The sequence below is a fragment of the Netta rufina genome (genome assembly GCF_964035555.1).
Source record: "Netta rufina genome assembly, chromosome: 9".
NCBI classification, from domain to species: Eukaryota; Metazoa; Chordata; class Aves; order Anseriformes; family Anatidae; genus Netta; species Netta rufina.
The window spans coordinates 7,136,617-7,161,497 of NC_140132.1; the positions used below are offsets into that span (position 1 = coordinate 7,136,617).

At 41.4% G+C, this 24,881-nt stretch overlaps 1 protein-coding gene across 1 annotated transcript in view; it reads left to right on the forward strand.

The window, feature by feature from the left end:
- Window positions 1-1,888: 1,888 nt before the first annotated feature.
- The window catches only part of SPSB4 (splA/ryanodine receptor domain and SOCS box containing 4), a 64,111-nt gene continuing 41,118 nt past the window's right edge, over window positions 1,889-24,881 (forward strand). The window contains exon 1 of the mRNA XM_084291779.1: window positions 1,889-2,591. Coding sequence (XP_084147905.1) covers window positions 1,898-2,591 — 694 coding nt within the window. The 5' untranslated portion in view covers window positions 1,889-1,897. The remainder of the gene's footprint in view (window positions 2,592-24,881) is intronic.

The following is a 24,881-nucleotide window of genomic DNA, read 5'->3' on the forward strand; positions in this document are numbered from 1 at the left end:
TTGAAATAGTTTTTTTGATTACTATGTTAATTTGCTAAGTTCCTGTGTCTTTCAGGTGAGCGAATGAGTATGGCTGTAACACCAGCTTCACGTCTTCTGTGTCCAGTTTTAGTGGGCAGGGGGGAAGAGGCTGTATTTCAGCATGCTTTTCTCAGCGCCACAGCTTAGTTCTTAAGTAAACTTGATGTATGCCTACAAGTTAACACAATTTTACAGGAATGTTTACAGTTTTTGCAAGTTACATTGAAAGACTGTTATTTGTATGCCAGCCATGTATGAGAAGGTGCTTGTAGATATTTGTCAACCTTGAAGACTGTACCTTGGAATTTTTCAGTAAGATAATTTAGGTTTTTAATACATGAAGGAAACACTTTCTTTAGTATTAGCCATAGTAAATAATTAAGAGGCTTTGTTCAATTCTAAAACATGGCAGCATGGATGGTAAATTTTACAGGTGTTCTTTTCATAGGCATGTATTTTGTTTTCCTTCCACTGTGAGTACATGTTTCTTGCTCGTATTCTTTCAGCAATGATCTTCGCAGTGAGACAGTAAATCTGGGGTAGAATTTCTTAAAAGAAAACAAACAAAGCTCTGGACCTGTGGCTTACCAAGTACAGTCTTGCAGAACATTTTTTTGCAAGACACTCATACCCCTGCCTGGTTTTGGTGCTTCATGAAAAGCAGCTGTCACTGAGATTGTTCATGCTTTTGCGAATTTGGTGGGTTTTGCTGCTTCTTAAAACACTTCATCGCTCTGGCAGTGAAAAGCATCAGGGGGGCTGCTCAGCCATAGGTGGGCATCCCAGGGCTAGGCACTTCGAAGGCCTGGCTGCAAAGGGTTGTACACAGCTTCAGAAACATCTTTCCTAGGTGCTTTTGACAACTTCCAGCAGAATTACCATGTTGTCTGTGGAAGCACAGAAATTACACATTGCAAAATTATCTGTTCCCGCTAACGTGTCTTATTGTCTTCCAGTCCTTCTGATCAGCCTAACGCTGCAATATAGAAAATGTGGGTTAGCTTGCTCTCCAGTACTATGAGCAATCTGTGCTCTGGCAGCAGCTGCCCATTAGAAATGTCTGCCAGAGAACTGAAATTGCCCTTCTTCATTTGTCCTTCCATGTCTCCTATTCTCTCATTTCCCCTCTTTTTTATCTCTATTATTAAAAAGAAATATATATTTTAAATTACTTAAGGGCAGCGTACACTAAAATAAATGTTTTAGATGTTGCTGTTTTTGCCATTTGCTGTTGGCTGCGTTTCTTCCGCTGGCGGTGTGGACGCTGAAGCCCCGTGTTGCAAGGGTCTAGGGGAGAGAGCTGCTGGGAACGGAGGGAGACGGATCCTGAGAGAGTGAAACAAAAGGTGGCAGTGAAAGTGAAGCTACAGCTGAACGTACAGTTTATTGCTGTTGCTGGGGAATACTGTACGCCTGTTTCAAGACTGCTGCAAACCTGGCCAGACAAAATGGGTGGAAGGGCAGAAGGTGGGGAATGTCTGTATCCGATTATGAATTGGAGGAAATGACTGTCTGTGCTCTGCGCGCTGGTGGGCTCGGAGCACGCCGCCGGCAGGCTGCTTAGCGTTGTAGGGTACCGAACAAAAAGCGGTGAATCGTCAGCTTTTGTGTTTAAAATAACTACCAGGCTTACAAGAAGTTGTTCCTTAAAAATATGTTGTGGGTTTTCTGTTGGCTTTCTTAAACTAACTGGAAACTTTCTGCTTTTTTTCAGGAACGTTTTTTCTCTGAAAACATTGCTGCTAAAAAGCTCCAAACAGGAGAAGTAAATCCAGTCAGCTTGTCAGGTCACTGGCTCAGTGTAAAAGCGCTTTCATGAGGTAACGTTGGGCCAAAGTCAACTTTTCTTTCTCCTTTGTAAATCTGCAGCCAAGCAATGGGCCAGAAAATCTCAGGGAGCATAAAGTCTGTGGATGTGAGGGAGCCCCCTTATAGACCTGTTAAACGAGAGCTGAGAGGCCCGGATTTTTGCAAGCCCGCCCGGCTGGACATGTTGTTGGATATGCCCCCTGCCAAGCTGGAGGTCCAGTACAAACACGCTTGGAACAATGAAGATCGCTCTTTAAATATATTTGTAAAGGAGGACGATAAACTGACTTTTCACAGACACCCAGTGGCCCAAAGCACAGATTGCATCCGGGGCAAAGTCGGCTACACGAGAGGCCTCCACGTCTGGCAGATCCACTGGCCCACGAGGCAGCGGGGCACTCACGCTGTGGTGGGCGTCTCCACGGCCGAAGCTCCGCTGCACTCGGTGGGGTACACGTCGTTGGTCGGTAGCAATAGTGAATCGTGGGGCTGGGATTTGGGACGCAACAAACTCTATCACAACTGTAAAAACCAGCCTGGGGTCACGTATCCAGTCTTTTTGGAACCAGACGAGTCTTTTGTACTTCCAGACTCCTTACTGGTGGTGTTGGATATGGACGAAGGGACGCTCAGCTTCATGGTAGATGGACAGTATCTTGGAGTGGCCTTCAGAGGACTAAAAGGGAAAAAACTTTACCCCATAGTCAGTGCAGTGTGGGGGCACTGTGAAATTACAATGAGATACATCAACGGACTTGACCGTAAGTGTTAACGCGTTTCTTCATTGCGTTGTCTCTCAACTCTTCTCATGTAGGATTTATTTTCTTTATCTTTTCATTGTGAACCGAGTGTACTGGAGGAGGACTCTCCACCGTGAGTAAATTGCAACCTGTAGTTACTGCACACAGCTAACAACAGTATGGATTGTATCAAAATATTTTCTGTTGTGAGAATTTTCTGTTTCAGCCAGCAGAGTGGCAGGAAATCTGTGTGCAAAGAAAGTGAACAGACTGAGGGGAAAAAAAAAATCTTGAGAAATTTCCAGGGTATATTTAACAGTAAAACTCTCGTTTACTTGAGGATGTGTTTTAAATCTATGGTTTTCAAATAGGATTTGTGAATCCTATAAAACTTTATGGTGGTATTGGGAACTCTTGCATGGTGTGTGCAAACAGGCTTGAATTCAGACCAGTGGGCTTGCTTGTCTGCAGGACCCTCAGAAGCAGTGGTGGATCCTCAAGAATCTGGGAACTCAGGTCAGATACTGTTTTCAGCAGTTTTTCTGAAATTGAGCCCTTCTCCTTGGTTCATTTCAGAAGGTGATATTCTTCAGAAACACGGTTCATTGGATAAGCTTTAGCTATTTTTGATATAAGGGGACAAATCAAATGCCTTTGGTAGTAAGGAGCAGCATGTTGCTGCTGTGTCTCTAAAGTAGCCCACCAGAAGATGCTCTGCGGAACTGGGTTTTGTGCAGCTCTTCTCAGTGTTTGGGAAGGAGCGTGCTCTGCCAGAGCCACTTCTGCAGCACAGCGCATGTTGGGCTGTGCCCAGCTGCCCACACACAGCTTCTCTGCTGCTGGGCACTGCGGGCGGCACGGCTGAACAAGGTAGAAGGGAGTGGGACCTTGTTAATGCTGGGTTATCTGATCCACAGGAGGAACTGGGAATGGAAATACAGAGATTTGGCAAAAGCACATGGCTGGACTGAACTTTCTTTGGTTTTTGGACTTTATGAATGGAACTTGTTTGTATAAAAAGGGACTAATAGCAAGCGTGCAACACCTCTGCCTTTCAGTTAGTGATATTTAAAGGAATTTACAATTCCTTTCAATTACGTTGGGATGGTCTATTTTTTTCCCCATCAAATTAATTCTCTGCTCATTAGCCTCGCGTCTGACATACAAAGTAGAAACATAATTAAAGAACTTGACCCTGTTAAAGATTGCTTTTTCATAAGCATCTGTAATAGGCACTGGGGGGAAGAATCTTTATCCACAGAAGCCCCGCAGGTTATTACAGTCAAATGCTAAATAGCTTCTTGAGTGCTTTCATACAAGGGAGTATCAGAGGATCGTAAGTATTTTGCAATCACTCAGACGTTGCAGAGTTGTGTGCTGACTGCTTGCTACAGACTTTTTTTTGGAGGCTGGTGGGGGAGGGATGCTTTTGCAAACTGAGTATTTGTGTGCGAAAGCAGTTTTCATAATGCTGGGAATATCTGCCAAGCTAAGCAACGTACTGCTCGGCTCGCTCCACCACGTCCTCAAAGGGAGGCGTTCTGCCTTCCTGCTGTACCCTCTGCAGGGCTGCTCCAGGGAGCCCCAGAAAGATGAAAAGAAGGGACGAGGATGTGAATGAGTTTGGTAGGAATTATAAAATAAAAGGGGCTAAGTGGGGAAGCATAGCTGTGGTCTGTGAGACGGCTGAGAGAAAAATTCCCATCCGGTCTCTTGTGGGATAGTTTTGCTGGAAAAGGCAGGATGGCTTCCTTAGATGATCCCAGAGGAAGGCAGAACAGTCGTGCTCAGGCATGAACCCATGGCTAGGAGTAAACGTGTAAACTAAGCTTTTATGTCGGCCTGAATGCTGACCTGATCATGTGAAGAGGAAGTGTAAAGGCACTTTGCCGTGAGGCACTTTGACATCCTGGAGTCACGTCATTTGTTATCACATGGTCACTGATCCCTTGCTGTCCTGCAACAAAAACAGCATTCAGGAAAGCAGAGTAGCTTGTCTCGCTGGTGCCCTGAAACAAACACCTTCTCTTCTCCGCCAAAAGCCTTTCTATCCAGCCCAGCATATGTGTGCTTAGAGGTTGTTGGTGGTGCTGCTTGCCCGCTTTTTAACCTTATGGATCCTCAATTTGTCCTGCAAGTATTTCATGCTGCTGATTGCTGCTTTTGGTAGATCTGGCAGTCGCAAGTGAGCTGTTCCTGAAATTGTGCTGTCCGACAGTGACCGTAGCTGGCTGTTTAATGACTGACTGACACTGCTCAGGGCGCACATGGCAGCGTGCGGTGGCTCTGTGTGGTGTCTCACAGAGCACATGGACACCGCGGCTGCAGGGATTTTGAGCGTTTTCAGTGCTTACTAATTAAACAGAAGACCTCTCAATACTTAAAGGCCTCAGGGTTAATTCTTAAAGGTTTTACATGGTTGTAAACTTTGCATTTCACCTTGTTTTCAGAAAGCAATTCAGTGAAAATGTAAGAGATGCTCTGTTTATATGTATTTTAGACTACAGAAGTCCAGAATACAGAATTTTGTCTCATACCTATTGTGTAATTTTGAAGATCTTGATGTAGCATGTTCTGATGGCTGACTGGTAAATAGAAAACATACCTGAGATGCTGCTGCTTCTTGATCAGAGTTTTTCAAAATATTTTATCTAAAGTAAAATATTTCTAATGACTCTAAATCGCTTTTTTTTTTCCTTTTTTAAAAAAATTATTATTTATTTATTTTAGAAGCATAGCTGTAAGAAGTCCTTCATAGCATACCGTAGTGGTTATCGTAGGGTCTCTAGAGAGCTGGTGAGGAATTCTGCTTTTCTTTCTGAACAGTTTGCATGTGTTGGGCATAAGAAATTGTTCAGGAGGTGAGCGATATTACTTCTCCTTCAATAAACATGAAGTGAAAAGAGGTGTACCCAAATCTTATTCAGGATCTTCAGTTTTCAATTTGACCTTTATCCTGCTTTTCTGACAAATTTTGGAGGCAGCCTCCCTTTTTTTGTTGGCTGGCAAGAAGCGTTGGTACCTTCTGAGTGGTGTATGTCACAGGTGGAACAATATTTTTGTATCTGTATGCAACCACTTCTGTGGTAACTTAAATGGGTATCAGATAATATTTTTATTTATTTTGACTGTCAGTACTGCTCCTGTGTGGTAAAACTGCTACTTTCATAAAGAGCATGCCTAACTAAAGAACTGAACATCATTTTTTTTTGTTTATTTGTTTGTTCTAATGAGTGGACAAGTAGAAGTCTTTTATAGCCTGAATGTCTGTAATGTACCTGTTTCTGTGCAGAAACACACTTCCTAAGGAGTCTTACGGGTCTGTGGGGAATCGTCCGAGCCTAAAATAGATTCAGGAGTGGCTTAGTGTTGCAATGAACTCCTTTCTTCAGGCAGTTTTGGGGTGTAGAAGGGAGTGTTGGTTTTGTTTTTAAGATGTTGTGAGCCTGGAGCTGCAGTAAGGAGGCTGCCCCAGGGTAGTCGTCGGTGTTGGCAGCGGCCTTGAGGTGGCCCTGGGACAGAGATGGCTGTGATGCACGGGTAGGGAACAGTGAACAGCAGATTGAGAATGGGTTAGGGGGTGGTGGAAAACTAACAGAGCTGCTGTTTGAGTGGCAGGGGTGGTTGGGCGGCTGTAAAACGCAGAAGGGAAAGCAGAGAAGAGGAGAGGGTTAAGTGCTACGGAGCTAAGTGGTAATTTTTGTGTGTTTGGGGATTGTCTCCTTGATAGTTCCAGCAGTGAAGAATGAGGTCCTGCTGTTTTTTGTTTTTTTTTTTTTAAATCTTCTCAAGGCTGAGGTTCAAGCCAAGAGTTGCACTTGATATGAAACAATAGTATTTGAAAGTCCATCTGAATTACTGATGGGTTTGAACAATATGTGTCATTTAAAAAAGCAGCTTTAAAAGTTCTTATTTAAAGCCTCCCACAAGCTTCAGAAGCTACTTTGAGCATCACATGGAGGCAAGCAGTGACCTTCACGAGACAGTCTTTCACTCCTGTTTGGGAGACCCGGCACTGCAAATGTGTGTCAGGGTTTGGGAGGAAAGGGAGCAGGGCAGGATGGAGAGCTCTCGGTATAACCATGTTCAGTTCTTCCGTGATCTTTTATCCTCTTTTAGCAAATGCTATCAGTATTTATCGTGCTGGTGTTTTCTCAGTATCAATTTTATATCAGATTTCTGACTCATTGCTTATTGCTATAATAAAAAAAGAAGCACAAATGCACAGCAAAGGCAGTCTATGTTGTTTTTCAGATGCTTTTTTCATCAGGGTATGTGTGTGGTTAAAAACCAGCTAGGCTATTTATGTCTGTTGTCTGATGAGGAATCCTGAAGACTATTTATAGCCTGGAACCCAGAAATAGAGAAACGCTTTGTGCACTGCAGATCATGGCCGATACGCTGATACTTGTGTGTTTAATCAGTGGTGGGAGGACAACTGAACAGTGCTGTGCTGGGAAACCTGCTCATTGAGGAAATGAATTGAGCACAGTGGTTTGTTCTGATCCTTAAAACTACCCAACAGAGCAGTGTTTGAGTTCCAGCAGCACATGTTACAGGGCTGGCCCTGCCCTGTTCTGTGCTGGTGCGGAGGAACATGCAGAACGCAGCCTGTCTGCGCTGACAGTGCAGGAGCCACACACACGGAATTGAATTATGCGACTAATAGGTACAAAATTGAGAACTGAATGTCTTCCTAGGTAGAGCGGATGCAGAGAGGCTGCAGGAAGGTTTTCCAGCCATAGCTGCGCAATGCAGAACTGGTGGGAACAAAACTGTGTGATCCCTGGGGCTGAGAGCTGGCAGGGTGGGTGGGGGAGCAGCTCTGTGTGCCCACGGCAGCACAGCGTGCCCGTGGATGCCGTGGAGAAACAGCTGTGGATGTGCATCAGTGCTGGCCTTCTGGCCACATCTCAAAAGACTTCCTGGTGTCACTTCCAGATTTCTTCCTCCTGCAGAGCGCGCTTCCCCTGGCTGCATGGTGCAGGCTGCTGCGGCTGCTGCTTTGGAGGGTGCTCGCTGCTTGGGATATGCCGTGGGATGTGTCCGAATTAGAGGCAGTTTCTCCACGTGATCCAGACAATTTTAAAGAAAGCTTCAGCATGTTTAAATGAGCTTCAAAAGTCTTGAAATTGCACATGGAAGGAAAGAATCCTGACATGTTTATTACAACATATTGAGTAAACTATAAGAGCTGAAGATCTGCATCCCACCCCCCTCCCCCCCCAGTTTGTATATTTCTAATTATAAATCCTTAAACTATTTCTTGTGATTTGGCAAGATTTGGGGCTAATATGCCCAGCCAGCTGTCTGGTCGTAGTGTCTGATGTTCAGCAGAGCCAGGCTTTTGCTCCTAGAATTCTGCCTTTTGAAGTTCCAGAAAGAATAACTCATGTTTAGATTGAAAAGAGACTGTAAGACTTTATAATAGAAACAACAGTATCCTAATAACTTATTTCTTCTCTTCTGTTCAGAATTTAGCCGTCTTGTCTTAAACTGATGTTTTCATAGATCCAAGAATTACATTTATGAGACATTTGGGATACTGGCTGCTTTTTATGCCTAAATCTCTTGCTTCTAAAATTAGGAGTTTTTATTTCAAAACAGTAACTTTGGCTTTCCCTTATATAATAGTATAATTGTTTTGAAGTATGTTACAGCAGACAGCTAATTTTCCTTTGTGTGGTATTTACGGTTCGTTGTGCTGTTTCGGCATGGAAGAATGCTTCTGAAGCTTGATGGCCCACTGCAGCTCTTGTGCTAGACCTCATGTAGCTCTTACACAATCCTGAAAACAAGCCTGATTATCTGGAGTTCAGAGAGATGGAAACATTTACAGCTCAGAAGAGAAGACAACTTGCCTATGAGTGTAATGCCAAGTTACAGAAAACATCAGCGTGTACAAGTGCAGGCGTTGTTAACCTACACGTCCTTGTAGTGATCGGTGCCTGACAAAATGCCAAGGCTTTCTCTAAGCTGTTACTCTCCATTAGCCTGCAGCCTACTGCGTTGCTTTTTAAAAAATATCTCTACCTATTTACATCCCCAGATGAAGCAGAAGTATTATTAAAAGTACGTGCTTCAAACACCTACATCAAAGAGGTGACTTTCTGGCTGCATTTAGTGTCGGTGCGGCCCCCCCCTTGAATATCGTGGGCAGTTCTGGGCTCCACGACATAAAAAGGATGTTGCTGTTGCTGGTGAAGTTGCAGAGGTTTTGGGGCATGGGATTTGTTCAAACCTTGTGCTCCTAGCCTCACAGAAGACCATGACTTAACCCTTGAGTTTTTTCCAGACCTTGGCTTGTGTGTTTCCATTGTGCTTTGTGAAACAGCGGACTATGCATCTCAGCTGAAATAACAATTTTGGAGCTCTGGGCTCTTCTTTCCTATTATTTTAACTCACACTGGTTTGTCTGTAACGGATGACAAATGGCAATTATAAATATGGACTCTTCGCCACAGAGGCCCTTTTATTACAAAGGAATCTAAGTCAGAACTGCAGAATTAACTATCAGGAGAAATATATAGTTTCTCATCAGATGTGCTGGGTTTTCCCCCAGATGGTTTTCAATTAAAAATTTTAAATGAATATGTTCTTTTGTTTAGATAAACCTGTTTGTTTTATATGTTATTTAAATAATTTATTACTCTGGAGGTTGCGGTGGAAATAATGCACTCTGAAGATGCAGTATTGCTAGATCTTAGGGAGAATTTTCCCTGCAGATATGCAATCAGAGGATGAAGTGGTAGTAATTAAGCAGCTAATGCTGTGAAGAAGGAATCTTTAGTTTTCAAGATAATTTAACAGGAAAAAGCATTTTCAGTTCCTGCTTTAGGAATCAGGAGCCTCATTGTTGGGGCTTTTTGTTTTCCTTGGCATACCTACCCCTTTCCCGGGGTTAAGCATGTTTCTTGTCCTCTAATCCTAATTTGTTGATGTTTTCTAATTGACTCTTAGCCTTTTCTCAGCAGCTTGAAACCACTGCATTGTCACTCGAATATGCCACTCTGTTAATTGGCTTTCTGCCCCGGTCGCCTCCTGCCCCGTCCATCTCTCTCTGAGCTCTTCCGGTGTTTTTTGGTCCTCCAGCTTCTTTTGTCCTTTCCCCAGATAAATTTGTTTCTTCTGTTGTTATTGTGCTCCTATTAAGAATTAATTCTTACCTAACTTTGCTGTTGTTCATAACTTCAGGCAGGCTGCTTTATTAATAACTGTGGGCCATCAGGTGCAGCATCACTCTTCCAAAGGATGGAAATGCCAGATCTAAGTGCCTGACTTCAGTTGTGATGGTGAATGGTCTGTGAAATGGTCTGTTGGGGTGAATGTTGAATATTTATATATATTTTTTTACTTGTATAAATTAATTGTAATTATGCAGAAAATCCCTAGATTACCTGAAGTTGGTAGTAAATAATTGATCAATGCATGTAGATGCAAAGACTGTCTCACGCTCCTATTCTTGTAAGATTAGCTGTGTCGTGTTTTATGCAGCTTTGGCCTAGTAAGACCTACAGTGATAGAGACTCCCCAGACAATCTAAGGCACTTATTAGCTTTACAAGTAACAGGGTTTTCTGCTTTGAGGTCTAGTCCAGTCTATTTATTTAGCAGGGAATGCAGTTGTCATTGACCTGAAACATGTGAAGGTGTTGGCATAATTTTAAGTTCAGTAGCTCCCTGACTGCCTGTGCTGTTTCTTCCCATTGTCGCTCATAAATGTAGCATGGCAACTGTCAAATCTTCAAGTTTCAAGGAAAAAAGGAAAATTGTGCTGTATTCACATTTCTGCTGATTTCCCTGTGTATCTGGTTTTTAAGGAATAAGAACCTTGAAGAACAGCAACTGCATCTCTGTTCTCAAAACTGAAGTGAATGTTGTAATCTAAAGATACACTTTGAATATGGTATTTATGACTCTAAAATAGCAATTAAAATTTCAAAGCCTTGCTTAATCCTTTTCTGAATTTGCTGGAGCTGCGATGCTGGAATTGTTCAGCAATGTGAACTGATTCTCACAGGTTTGTATGAGAAGTCGAAAGGATGTTTATTTTCAGATTTGCTCTATCTGTATTGCTGTCAGGCACAGTACAGCATAAATCCAAGCTTCAGTACAAATAATTATGCTGGGCAGTAGATTATCCTTTGATATATTTATTTTGTTGCCAGAAATGTGTGTGCTTTATCAATGGTGACTATGATTTCATATGAATTTCCTCATGAACTATATTTCTCCTTAAAATATTACTTTGTGTACATCTACAGCCTAGGGAGTTTCTTCCCCTCTCTCCTCACAAGCTCCATGTGCAGATGGCTTTATTTTTCTTCTCCTAAAGGCAGTGTAGATGAGGAGAGGCAGACAGCAACCTGATTTCCATCCGGGGTGGTGTTTCACTCTGTGAATGGTGGTAAGGTCTGCTGCAAGTCATCGTTTTGTGTTCCATTTCTCCCAGTACTTTGGCCTTGGGTCTCTTCTCCCCAGTGCTCCGGGGCTGCAAGCAGAGGTGCATCTTGTGGTTTCCAGGGGACAGGGACCTGGCAAAGCCCTGGCAGAGCACGGGCCCTGTGTTCGGGTTCAGTTCGCTGTTGTCTTTTGAAGAAAGATGAAAAGCCCTGCTAGTGGTGACAGGACTGGATCAAAGCTCCCCCTTGCCTTGTTTGATTCGTGTATATGCAGAGAATGTAAATACCTTAGCCTTTCACTTTCAACTGTTTTGGGCCGGGACTGGTTAATCAGATCTGTCTTCAGGCCTGTTACCAAAACAGTGTTCAATTTATTTGAAAAACCTCCAATACAGAAAGTTTGAAATAAGACATTTCAGTCATCAGCACTGAAATTCTGGGTTAAAGCAGGGGAGATGCAACTTCAGAAACTACTGACACAACTGCACTTTACCTACAGAACTGTGAGGGCTCTTTCAGCTTAAACATTATTTTTAAATGTTAGTTGGTGGTGAAATAGAGAAGATAAAATGCTGATGCTCGTTCCAGGATTTTATATGATATTCTGAGTATTGGCCAGTATTCTGGAGGGCTGGTTTTGAGTTACAAATCTTCAGCGTTGGTGCCGCTGGTTCTCTGTTGCAATGGGAGCATTATTCACTAGGAGCATTGGATAAAATGTTTTTGGTAATTCTCATTCGGAGTGGACTTAATAACGAAGCAATTAAGTGAGGCGGGTGTGCAGTGTTACTTTATATCAGCTAGTCAAAGCTATACCTATATTTTCATGCAGACATGCCTAAAAAAACCCCACAAATTCCATAAATTTGTCAAACTCCTGTGATGAATAATGTAAGAATATTTCCATGCCTTATGTGAATATCACTTTCTAGAAGTAATGAATTTCCAGACCTGGCATATCTTCAGGGTGTCTCTTTTCTTAAAGAGGAGATTATTTATTAGCTCTGTGTCTGCCAATTTCTTTGCCTCACTGGATGATTTTCTTCATAGTTTTATGTTTGTTTTCTGAACAACACAAGTTGGTTTGATGTCCAAGGCTACAGATGCATTTCCAGTGTCAGCTTCCTGGAAACAGTTGTGCACGTCCTACCAGTGAATGAAAATATAACTGTGTCTCTAAGCAGCAACCTAGGAATGCTGTATGTATGACAACCTTATCTGTTGAGGGAAGTTAGTTTGCACACAGATTTTAATTTGACATTTTTTGTCCGTATCCCAACAGGCACAGCTCCCATTAAGCACCTAATACAGCAGATTTTACCGAAGACTCTAATAAGACACTAATCCTATTCAGAAGGACTTGACTTGAGTAGTCCTGCAGCCTGGGCATTGATATTATCTAAATGCTCTGTAACCAGTGTTACAGAGCAATTTCTCACTTGTTTGGCTGTATCATTGACTGGCAAACCAAATGATCTTGTTCTACAGAAACAATTTGTATGAAACCAAAATGTATTTCAAGCACAGAAATAGGTAACATTAAAAAAAGGATAATTTTTCTTTGAGGTTCACAGTTATCTTTTCTCAGAACAGGCAATTTTACAGAAGAGCACAGTGCATCTCCTATCCGTATGGATGTTTGTCTGCATGTGTAGTGTGGGCATGAAATTTAAAGAGGATAGTTTCTCGTTTGCAATAAAAAACAACTGTAAATACTTAAAAATCATTACTGGGTATGTCACTGATTTTTCTTTAAAGCCTTCATACAGCATCTTGAAGATAAATTTTTTCCCTTCCTCTGGTTTCAGCAAACTTGACAGCTAAAGTGTATTTAACTAAGACAAGGTGATTAGTTTCTTTCAGATCCCGGTGCTTTTCCTTCTTTCTTGTAGTTATTGCATTTTACTTCTTTTGGCTTTCCCTTAAGCAGAGAGCACGTAACTGCTCTCAAAAAATACATCCCTCTGTCCACTAAAACAAAACAAAGCATAGAGTTATATTAATACCCAGTTCACGCTTCTAAAATCGGAGGGCTTCATGTCCCTGAATTCCAAACCATGCCTATTATGTGAAATATGCTACTTGAAGAGGCTTTTTAAAAGACCTTTCCCTATAGAGGTTTAAATAATTTGAAAGGCTTGGAAATGAAGGATTATTTAAAACAATTATTTTTTTAATAAATACATTTTAGATTTAAAGCTAGTGCAAATTACCGAGGAAATAATGCATTTTCATCGACCAAAGAACTTCTTTCTCAGTCTGCTGCCTCTGGTGAGATGCCTCATCCAGTCGTGGGCACCACAGCCCTGCCTGGTATTCAAACAAACACAGCCCACGGCGTGCCTGGAGAGCAGAGCGCCTCCCTTCAGCTGCTCCTTCAGCCTCGTTTTGTAAACTTGTATATTCCTTGCAGTATTAACTGTCATAGTGCTGAAGCTGCACTTAAAAATGTATAAAAACTTGACACTGATGATACCAAAGACTCCCAGTTTTTCTGAAAGAGCACCACTATTGTTGGCAAGTGCCTTGGGTTAGGCTGGTTGGAACATGTGTTTTGGCTTCTGAAGAAATGGCGATTAATTCCTTGCTTCATCCTGATTTTCTCTGCACTGCAAGGTCTCCTGATCACATATGGACTCGCTGTATGTTTGTTATTTTAACTAAAGTAATTGCTTTAATGTGCTTTGTATGGTTGTAGCCTTGACTGCATTTCTGCTTGATGTGTGCTTGCCATATGTGTAAACAATTTGCTGATTTTAGTGGTATGACCTCTTGGCCTCTGCCTGTATAAACAAATGAAGGCCAAAGTTCAGAGAGATCAGAGGGGGAACTTTAAACATCCTGCAAAACCTGCAGTCCATTAAGTGTACATTAGTATTTGGTTACAGCCGTTCTTTTGTGCTTCCAAGTAATTTGTTCATAGCGCATTTGGGAAAGCAAGATAGCTTCGTCTGATGCATGGGTACTTCTGGGAACGTCTCCCCCTGCTTTGCTTAAAGGAGCTTCGTTGCCCGAGTGCTGTTCAGCAATAGTATTTCTGTTATATTCGGAAATGCTGTTTTGAGTGCAGGGAGCAGTATTTCTGTGGCTCCAGGAGCTGCGGAGTCTGTCCTCAGGCTGAGGATAAGAGGGCTGAAGCCCAAGCCTGGGACTCGCACGTGATTAGAGGCCTCACATAAATTTGCATTTCCATGTACATTTGGTTCTGGCCCTTTGTTTAATTCTGTCTTATTCTAATGATTCTATACCTCTGAAGCCATGGACAGTCAACAATTAATAAAGCAGAAAAACCAGGGAGGTTAGCTTAGGTGGAGCGCTTGGCACTGCTGGTCTGCTGAGCTTTGTGTTGGTCTTCATCAAGTTGTTTCAGGTGGCAGCCCATCTTCAGGGCTGGTGAAGGCATTTCTAACTTGGTCTGCTCTCTTCAGACACCCAGCATGTAGCTCTGATGGCCTGGCATTTGTTGAACATGGTTGTGAGTATTAGAAGTAGTTGTGCAAAGGGCAAAAATAATCCAAAGCATTAACTATTCGTGAAATTTAGCTGTTCTGACACTCACATTTTTGCCTGATGATGTTGTAATACACTTTGATTGCCTTTACTAGGAGGTTGCTTTGGATTATTCTTTTAAGAGACAGTAAAGAAGACTGCATTGCTGTGTCAGCATCAAAAGTCTTAAACTTCCCAGCTTGGGAAACTCTCAGATCCTGCTAGCAAATTGAAAATATTTTGCTAATGAGTCACAAAGTTCTTTCAGTTTCTTAATTTCCATTCGGTTTCTCTATCCTGGAGTTCCAAAGGTGGTTTTGGTTGATTTTCTTTCCTGTGCCTAACTTTACACTGTAGGTTTGTAGAATAAATAATGCTGTATGAATAAGTAGAACGGAAAGAGGGCTTTCAAAATCTAGTTTTTTTGTTTTTGTTTTTGTTTTTTCTGAAGGTACTTTTGGGTACTTCTGTAGCCTCTGGACAGCAGTGCTACCAGCTTAGTTAGAGATGTAAGTACAGATACTCCCTTTGATGTGGGACTTTACCATCTTTAGATTCCTTGAAAGATGTCAGCTTTGTCAAGTGATGCAACTTCATTGGTGTTACATTAAGAAACCAGCTTTCAGTGGCTTTTCCTGAGTCAGAAGTAATGCTAACATGCTTTGCTTTTCATTTAGAGGTTTGGATGTTAAAGCTGGGGAGACAGGCAGTTGGAAGAGGGCCTGTAGTGTGCAAAGAGTGAACAATAACACAAGACACAGATGAGCCACGTGCTTCAAAGAAATGTGTGTCAAGGTAGAGAAAGTGACAAGTGCCAGCAAGATCTAGGAAGAGATACTTGAATGAGGAAACGTGAAGCAGGCACTGGTGCTTTAAAGAAAGAGAGAAGATGGAAAAGTACGGCGTGGATAAAAAGAGCAAAGATGGCAAGATTTTGATGGAAGAAGTCAAAATGCAGCCTTGATGCAGCCAAACAGCACCCGGAAAAGAAAGTCAGACTAGGGCTATGCAGGTTCTGAACAGCCCTGCTTTACTTCACTTTCTTCGTCAGTTTTTCTGTCAGGAGCTCATATTGCAACCCCAGCTTTATGGGAGGGAGTGGAAATTCACCTGGGTTCTCCTGGTGTTAGCACAGGCTTGCTGGGCTTTCCTGACCACCGAGAGCTGCTTGGTTTTGTGAGTGGAACTAAGCCTGTAAAAGTCAAAGGACTGGACAAATGTTTGCCGTGGTTTTCAGTACACACTTCTCAGGAATCTCTGCGATGCTGTTGGCATGTAGCTGGGTCTTTTGTCATTCATGTCTTTACAACTCCATTTTTCAGTTAGAGTAGGAATGAATGAACTATTAATATCTCTGGATCTGAGAGGATGAATTAACCCTGCAGATTTTTCTGACTTGAAATATTCTTATTTTATGACAAGCTTTTATTTCTAAAGTTCTTTTTTATTAATTTTCTGAAGACTTACTAAAATTTAAAACCTGTTTTTTTCTGTGTTACACATTTTCTGTCCTCAAAAAGAATTTTATGAGTTTCCGTGTTCACCACGTTCACCAGTAAGAAGTTTAAGAGTTTTTATAATTTCATTGACAGAGAGGAATGCAGAAGCTAAACTGTCCGTGACACAAACATTTCCAAAATCCGGCATGTAACTTGATGTACTTCAAACACAGGAGATAAGATGCCTCTTACCATCATCCAGGGCAGCACTTCTGAAATGAAACCCTTCTGAATTGTGATACGAACAATGCCTGCACATATGTGCAAACAGTTCCCTCAGAACACAATTTTTTTCTAAGTCACTTTTGCAAAGGAACGTTCAGGTTTCCTCTGGCCCATTTTTTCCCCAACAGCTTTACATGCTTAATATGGGTAAATATATGTGCTGTAATCGTAAAATGTTAACCAAAACAAGTTTGCTTTTAAAGCAGACTGGCGATGAAACACATGCAAACATTTGGCTTTGTACCAAGTAGGGCTGTGCCCTGTCGGAGTTTCTCTGGTTGGGAAGCAGCAGCAGTTGAGCCTTTCCTTCTCATCCATTTACTGCTTCTCTGGTGTTCGGCCACACAGTGCGGTATGGAGATGCGAGATCTGAGAACTCACCTGGTTGTGAGGGTATGTTGGAGATGGTGCTCACATGAGCAGTTAGTGCCTGAATGAAAGCTCACAGCTAAAAGGAGTTGTAGGAGAAATGTCTAGAGACTGCCTGTTTCCAAAACAGCCTAAAAAAGCGTGTCTGTTTTTGTTGGGGGGAAGGTTTTCTGCCTAGAGAGACCTCCCCTGCAACGTTTTGCTGCTGTCGCCAGAGCTTTGTTACTGATGAGTACACAGGTGCATCTGTGGGCCATCATTCTGCATACAGGGCTGGTTTCTGAGCAGGAGAACCCCAGCACTCATGGAGGAGGAGTTTTCAGCAACCCGCCTGAACGTGCTGACCATCGAATCCCAGAGCTGCTGGCAGCTTCTCATCAGAGGGGTGGCTGCAACCACTGCTGGTTTCTGTTCCCCAGATTGCCCTGTTGACAGAAACCTACTTCAAACGTCAACATCAGAAAGGAGTGCTTGAGTTATGAAACATGAAGGGACATAAAATCTAAATGTCACTTTTAACATAGTTTACTAAATGACTTGTTCCCCATAATTCTGAATTACTGCAGGTTTTGTTTAACAGAAATTCATACTAAGTGTACCAGTTCTAATTTATAAGTTGTCTTAATAAACTACTATATTAAGCATGTTACATTACGTAGGGAAAAGTTTTGCTTTTCCAGGTAGTAAGTAACAAAATACTGTCTCTGGTAAAGGGGGCAGTTTTCTTTCATACAATCTGAAGAGAACAGGTATTTGCTGGTCTGCCCTATTGTATGTTTAGTCGCCCTTATAAACAGAATAAGCTATAGATTCAATCCCCACTATTTTTTAATGTCTGGATACATTCTCTCTTCAGTACCCAACTGCCTTTTCGGTATTGAATTTTTGCAAAAGAGATCAGGCTTTTAAATTGGAGCTTTTGGGTAACTCTACATGGTTAATATTTGAAGAAATATAAGGACGTGGGTATTTGAGGCGAGCTGATCTGCACATACAGCAGGTGAAAATGGCAATCAAAGGTTCTCTTTGGGAAGAGACAATACAGCCGATGATGAAGAAAACCATATACATTTCTATAACCAATACGAGAACACACATTAAGTGGATAAAAACTTTTTTTGCAAGCTTTTAGGATTAGGATTTCAAGCCAAAGAAGCAGATGGTACGTGCATTTCCCAATGCTAATCTGACAGTAATGTCCTGATCCTCTGTGGAGCTAGCTCAGTAGTGCTGCATGCTTGTCTGATGTCCACAGGCTGCTGGTAAAGGCTATCTCCCTGTGCAAAAGGGCTATCTCCCTGTGCAAAGGCTTCTCTGTTGTTCTGGCTTGTGCTGCACTAGCAGCCCCGCTAGCAAGCAGGTATGGCTAGTGCTGTCTCCCAGGTTTGTCTGTAGTGAGCATTATAGAGTACAGGGCTTGCGGGAGGAAGGGAGAGAGAGGGCTGTGTTGTCTGTTACTGAGTGGGGGGTTATGAGTCGATATCTGTGCTTTCATTTTTATTTTTATTTTTCTCCTTCGTGTGTGGATGGTACTATCTCTGTTCCTACCGATTTGAAAAATGGTCTCTGTTCAGCTGATTCAGCCAATTGTTTTGCAGAAGCACTGCTGAAAAATAGGCTTTGTGTGTATGTGAAAGAGAGACAGACTTTGAAGAATTTGGGGTAAGCCAAATGAGTCACAAAAACGCAGATATTTTTTGAATGCATTTAATTTTGAATTCATTCTGGGGATGGATAAGCTTTGTAATTTCTGTTTCTTACGAAAAGAGTTTTTTCTTTTTCTGTCAAGAAGTCATTACTTGTGTTTAGTGTTGAAAATCACAATAAAACCAATTTCGTTGTTAAGCACTCACTTAACTGTGCAGATGAAGAAGAAGCCAAAGAGGGAAGGATTTTCAGCCCAAAGGTGGGGGAGGCACTGACTGAATGCCCTGCTGGACCTTCCTCCTGCCAGCACTGAGAGGTGGCTGTTTGGCTTCCCTCTCGCTGTCAAAGTTGGTCTCAGTCACAGGATTTCTTAAGGGCTCTTTGACTTTGTTTGGCAGAGCCTGCATAGCTTGCTTTTCTTCTGCTTTGCTCAGAGTGCAATAAATCAGCAAGGAAATGGAGCATTTTTATATAAGGCCTGATGTTTGCTGTTACACAATATTTTCAAAGAATGAGATGTTCTGGGTTAAGCAGGATCAGGTCTGTGATTTTTCTAGATCTTTACCTGTTATTTTTTTTTTTTTTTTTGTTAGGTATTGACTTCCACATTTGGCTACATTATAATTTTACAAATAAACCTCTGCAAACAAAACCAAAGTGTCCATACCCCGTATGGGCCATCCATGACGAATGACTATATATGTATAAAATTAATTTTTACCCATTTTAGGGCTTATCATGAAATTCTCATAAAACACGTTCAACTCTTTGAGAAAGTAAGCAACTGCTTCATGAGGCACACAGCTGTGTGGTGCAGGCAGCAGGCTCTAAAGAGGTTACTATCTTTTTTGTTAGGTAATTGTAGTAGGGAATTCAGGGCCCTCTAGGGCACTTCTGCTATCCGTCTCCTGTTGTTTCCTGCCTCACAGGAAAAGAGACAAACAGTAAATGATTTCTGGTTTTAATTAGCTTGACAAAGATGCGTGCCCTGAAGTGCACTGGAAGGTGCACTCGTTAAGTGTGGTGTCCCTGCAGGCATTTCCTGGGTGTCCCTTACAGCTGCTTGTACCCAGAGATTTGCTGCTCAGCGGGCTGTGAGGGCATGCATGCCTCTTTTTTGACTCAGCCTTGCACTAAAATGACATCTCGGGGGTGGTCGGTGCTGCCTGCTGGGGGCTGTTGCTCTGTTTTTGCGCCGGGGCAGCCCTGCCAAAGCCCCCGGTGTGCTGCTGCAGGGGCTGGGGTCCCCTCGCTGCGCCCCTCGCTGCTCCGAGGCCACCAGCCCGAGCCCCCGACCTTGGTGCAGCTACAGGAAAGCAGCGAGAGTGTGGCCCAGAGCTCTAATCCGCTTTGCAGGGAGACAGCAGCTGGTTGGCCCTGAAAGCGGTGTTACATCGACCTTCTTCTGGCTCTTTGGAGACCAGGGGGTTATTTTTATGGCGTATTTACTGCTAAAATTTGTATTCAAATGATAGTTTTGAGCAAAAATAACTGACGGCCTGTTATTTAGGCTGGTCACACAGAGGGCCTTCTCAGCCGCTGCGCATTTGGGAGCCCATAAAACTGGAACTTCATCGTGGAGTGGTGACTGCAGCACTTCTGCTGGGAGCTCTGTGCTTGGAGCACAGACATTTCCATGTTACTAACATTACGTTGAGGCCTCAGACCTACTTCTGCAATGCTTTTCAATTTATCCAGATGTTCCAGTTGAGAAAATAAGTATATTTTCAATTATCTAGTTAGCATTGTGAACAACAGATTCCATTACAGAGGACAGTTTATGTAGTTTTTGTCTCTCATTGAATCAGGCAGGAGATTTAGTGTTCAGATTAAGGTTAAATTAAAAATTTAAGGATTTGTGTTTCTGTTATTAGAAACTGTAATAAAGACTAGAATTATTAGGCAAGAGAATATATATGATGATAATTGCAGTAGTTTCATGGAGGAGAGTTAATGTGATGCTTTTCAGAGCTCTCTGAAGGTGGCGATGTGTGTGGGAATGGTGGCAGCCCTCTAAGGTTTGAACATCCAGATAATTCAGAGAACCTTATGAAAGGTTGCCTTCCAAAAGACTTGTACACCATTAAAGTTGGGGAACTTGATTCTTTAGAAAATTGTTAAAAAGACAGGAAACAAAAGATAGAAGCAAATGGTTGGACTTTAAGATGGAAGATTATTAGTAGGATCTCTGCTGTGATCATTCTGCTCACTACCTTAATAATGAACTATAAAAGAATGTGAAGTAATAATTTATATAAAAATTTTCAAGGTAAACTGATCTAAATTTGACTCCAAGAAGAGTTGTAAGAGTCCTGCAGCATAGTCCTGCAGCATTTATTAGGATAATAAAGTTATAGGTGAAATTAAGTCAGTGATGTTATGTGCCCAGCAATGCGTAGTGAAGGAAATCAACGTGTTTGTACATCGTATGTACAAGAGCTCATGAGCATAATGAACCACTGCCACCTGGGAAGAGATCCTGGGGGCACTGCACGTAATATTATGGAAATACCAGTAATGGGGAGTGATCCAAAGGGTGAACATGTTATCGTGAACTGGAACAAACCAGGAAGCTTGGTTATATTATTCTGGCCAGCTTATATCTTGAGTATTACCTGCTCTTGTGGCTCTTCCCTGTCCTTCTCTTCCCCTTCAACGCAACTGTCAAAATATTTAAATAAATTGTAAGCTAAATAAATACTAAAAACTTAATAGGCTGGATAAGAAGGAAAGAATGGCTTCTGCACAGGGAAAGAATAAATAAAAACCTGTAAAAGCATCTGTGTTGGGTCTGATCAAAGGTCTACGCATGCTCAATGTAAAGTAATTGCAATTAACAGTTGGCTAAGGGACAGTGTGAGAACTGGTGAGCATATGGGATATTGCAGCCCATAACCTCTAACCACGCTGATTTCAGTGACTTACTTAGCCACATATATATTTGTTTAGTAACTCTCGATAGTAAATTTCCTAAACTCCCCAGTCTCTTTTAGTAGAGCTGTGTAAGGTTTTTGCATCCAGAGCACGTTGTGGCAGTTTACAAACGTGTTATGTGACAAACCACCTCCTTTGGTTTGTCTTGGCTACACTCTTTAGTCTCTAAAAGAAATTCTTGCAGGGAATATAAAAAAAAAATAATAATAATAAAAATCTATGCATTCATAAATGGTATAGGAAGAAAAGACTGTGGAAGATCTTTTGTCGAAATCTGAAAACCGAGGTGTTCAAATGCAATATCAGGTGCCTTATTTAAAAAGTAAATTTAATACATTGAAAAAGTCTGTCATATAAACCACTGCAATAAGATTACGTGAAAACAAAAGGTATAAATGGGTTTAAAAGGGGATTACTGGGGAGCCATTAGTGTTGGATGAGCATGTCTGTCCAGTTGCATCTTTAACAACAGGAAACCTTTACATTGCTGATGGTCAGAAAATGGAAAACAACATAATTTTAAGTGAACTGTAATAAAATTATCTGCTAATAAAAAGTTGAAATTTCATATGGTGCTTTCTTACACCACTTTAAAATAAATATGTGATTTAGCTACATTTACTAAAATTAAAATGCTGGAACGTAACGGAGGGAAGTTGTGGCTCAACACGTAATGATCTCTGATAGCAGCAAGCTCATATTTAGTACTGTACTTGTATTTACTAAAATGTCAAGTAATTTTAAAGAGCACTGAAGCTCTTCTGTGAGTTACAGAAGGGATTACAGGATTGGTTTGTCTGGTCATATAAGGTGAATTCCATTCCTATTTTGCCTCTATGAATAAGATTAAAGCAAAGTATGGGAATACTAATGTTAGAATTATTTGATATTTTGTTACTCACATGTGTTTCCCATTACCAACTAAATGCTTAAAATAGTTCCAGGAGACTAAAAACACATTTTTGTCAGTTTATAAAATACTTTCAGCAACTTGAAATGGAAATAGCTTAAAAATGGATTATTGTAGTTAAGCCTAAAAACTGCCCTCGTTAAAGATTAGACCATGACAAAGTTCCTGCTGTTGCTCGATAGTGGAGTTAATTCCACCTTTTTCTTGAGCTGAATATGGGTATCTATTCAAATGCAGATAACCTTTAAACCTAAAAGTAAGCTGCGTGTGTTGTTTGCAGGTATCCTTAGAGCCAGTTAATGCTTCATTCAGAACTGTTCATCACAAATACAAATGTACTGTAAATACAAAACCTCCTTTTTGAGGAAAAACAGCAACTATTTTGCATTCTGTACCTCTACAGAAAGCAGATAGAGCCCAGGCTGAGAAGGAAATGTACCATTTAGAATGAAGTACCGTACTAGAGCTGACCTAAAATCCAGCTGTTACTCAAACTGACCGCCAGTGCATCAGAAAATACTTCCTCCTGACAGATTTTCTATCTGATTAAAGACAACTTTATGAAAGGTATGTTATCAGGTTAGCACTGATCAAGTAACTATTTGGTGCACTATCAAAAATAGAAGTTACATTCTCAAAATGGGTAAAAAGTGAGTTTGCTGATACGTGCTCTTGAAATGGTTTCCTTTGTACGTGGGTTTGTCCAAGCTCCCAGCAAACTTGCCCTTGTATTTATGTTGCCATGTATTTATATCCTATACTTTTGGTAAATGATAGTAGCCCGCTCTGTCATATTTCTTCATATATTTGGAGAACAGTGCTCTGTAATACGTCCTTTTAACACTACGCAGTATGTGACAAAAGCTGCCCCTGACCTTGTGTTGTGCACTATGAATGTGAGCACCAGTGCAAGTTTGGTGTTAGTGGGCTGGCTGTGGAATACAATTGCTGCAAGCAGGCAGGAAGGGATCAGGATACCTTTTTGGCAGTCAGTGAGGTTGATGCAAATCTGTTGCAAATATTCACTTCCCCCAGAACATCGATAAAAAATACATCACCAAGATAGTGGCCCAGATAAGCTGCCAATGAACAACACTGCTGCTTTATAAAGAGGTGGATTATAAGAAGAAAAAGGCATGCATTTTCTACTTTGTTTTCTTTCTAACCCTGAGGAGTTTATTGGAAAAGATAGTTATTAGACAAAAAAAATATTAGTTACAGATACATTGAATCATTGAACAACCTTGGAGTAGTTCAATTGCAGATTGACTCATCTGCCAGCAAACTTAATCTATTTGACGTGCATTGATCCAGTCCGTGGAAGAAGGTCACGTTCTCATTATTCCCTGACTTGGAGTGCAACATCACAGACTGCCCGGCTTTGGCAAGGTCTTACGTCAGGTAACCCAAGTTGTCTGCTAGCCCAGAATGCCACCACCACCACCTCCTGCCTTGTTTCTTCCATGGTGTATCCTTCAGTAGTACCAGGTGGCCAACAAGCTGATGTTTTCTGCAAACCTCATGGGGCTATTTAGTGTAGGGCAATTGCACAGGAGTGGAGGGAAGGTCAGCAGTTGACCTATTTATAGAAAAAAAAGAAAAAAAAAAAAAAGACATTAAGGCATTTAATTTTCCTCTAAAATCGATTTCTTTTAGTGACACATGAAAGTTGTGTGCATTTTTAATGTTTAATTTTCTGTGAGAGAATAAGTGAACCAGGGCTGTTTTGTCATTGGTATGTAGCGGTAAGTTCTGAAACAAATCAAATTGGCTCTTAAATTCATTGCGTGGAAAAAACTGCTGTAGCTTCTGTGCAATGCTTTAAAACCATACTGGAAGGTTGCTATTTTATTTTATTTTATTTTATTTTATTTTATTTTATTTTATTTTATTTTATTTTATTTTATTTTATTTTATTTTATTTTATTTTATTTTATTTTTTAAATACAGTATTCTGTTCACTTTCAGCTCTAGCACTTTTTCTGCTTCCAAGATGCAGATGCAGTGGGCAGCCCTCTTAATTGCTGTAAATCAGTGTGAGGCCTCTGAATCGAGTGTACTAAGCCAGCCTTTATGCTAGGTGAGAATTTGGCCAGCTGTCTGTCTGACTGGTTTTTCTGTTAGCTCACGTTCGTGTAGTGTTGCACAGGCTAGGGCATAAAGATAAATTCTGCTTGGTATCTGTTTCACCCTTGTGGCTTTTCCACTCCTTTAGTTAAGCTCATAAATCTTAGCTTTCACTATTAAGATCTATTTTGGAGCTAACTGTGTTCTTCTAAAGGGAATTACCTGAACTCAGTAGTTCTTTATTTTATTATCTTTGTCTCATAAATGCTCTTTTCTTTCAAGTGTTATTTAAAATACAGGACAGAACTTGACAATGCTGTTTGCACAGTCCTCCCGCTACGCTCCGAGCCCCTGCTTTATTAAGAGAAATCAACGTCTTCAAACTTTGCAGCTTAACAGCACCGTGGTGATGTTCCAGCTTTGAAATGTTTAATGTTCTTTTCTGACATCAAGGTCCCAGTAAGGTGCTAAAAAAACTGAGGAAGGGAATTTGTAACCTGTTGTGCATAGCAAAGGACTTGGATACGGAAAATGTTTTCCTTTTGGATGTTAATGTTTTGCATTTATTGTCTGTCTTTTTAGAAATCATGTCATTAGTAGTCTGGGTTGATTAGCCAAGGATTGATGAGGGTTGAATCTGACCAAGACAGTCACCTGCAGCCAGCCCAGGTCACCTTAGCACAGCAGAGGTGCGGTATGATGATATTGCTCTTTTTTCCTATTTGCCCCCATTCAGCCCTCATTTGTGCGATGTGTACTTTGGGGTCACT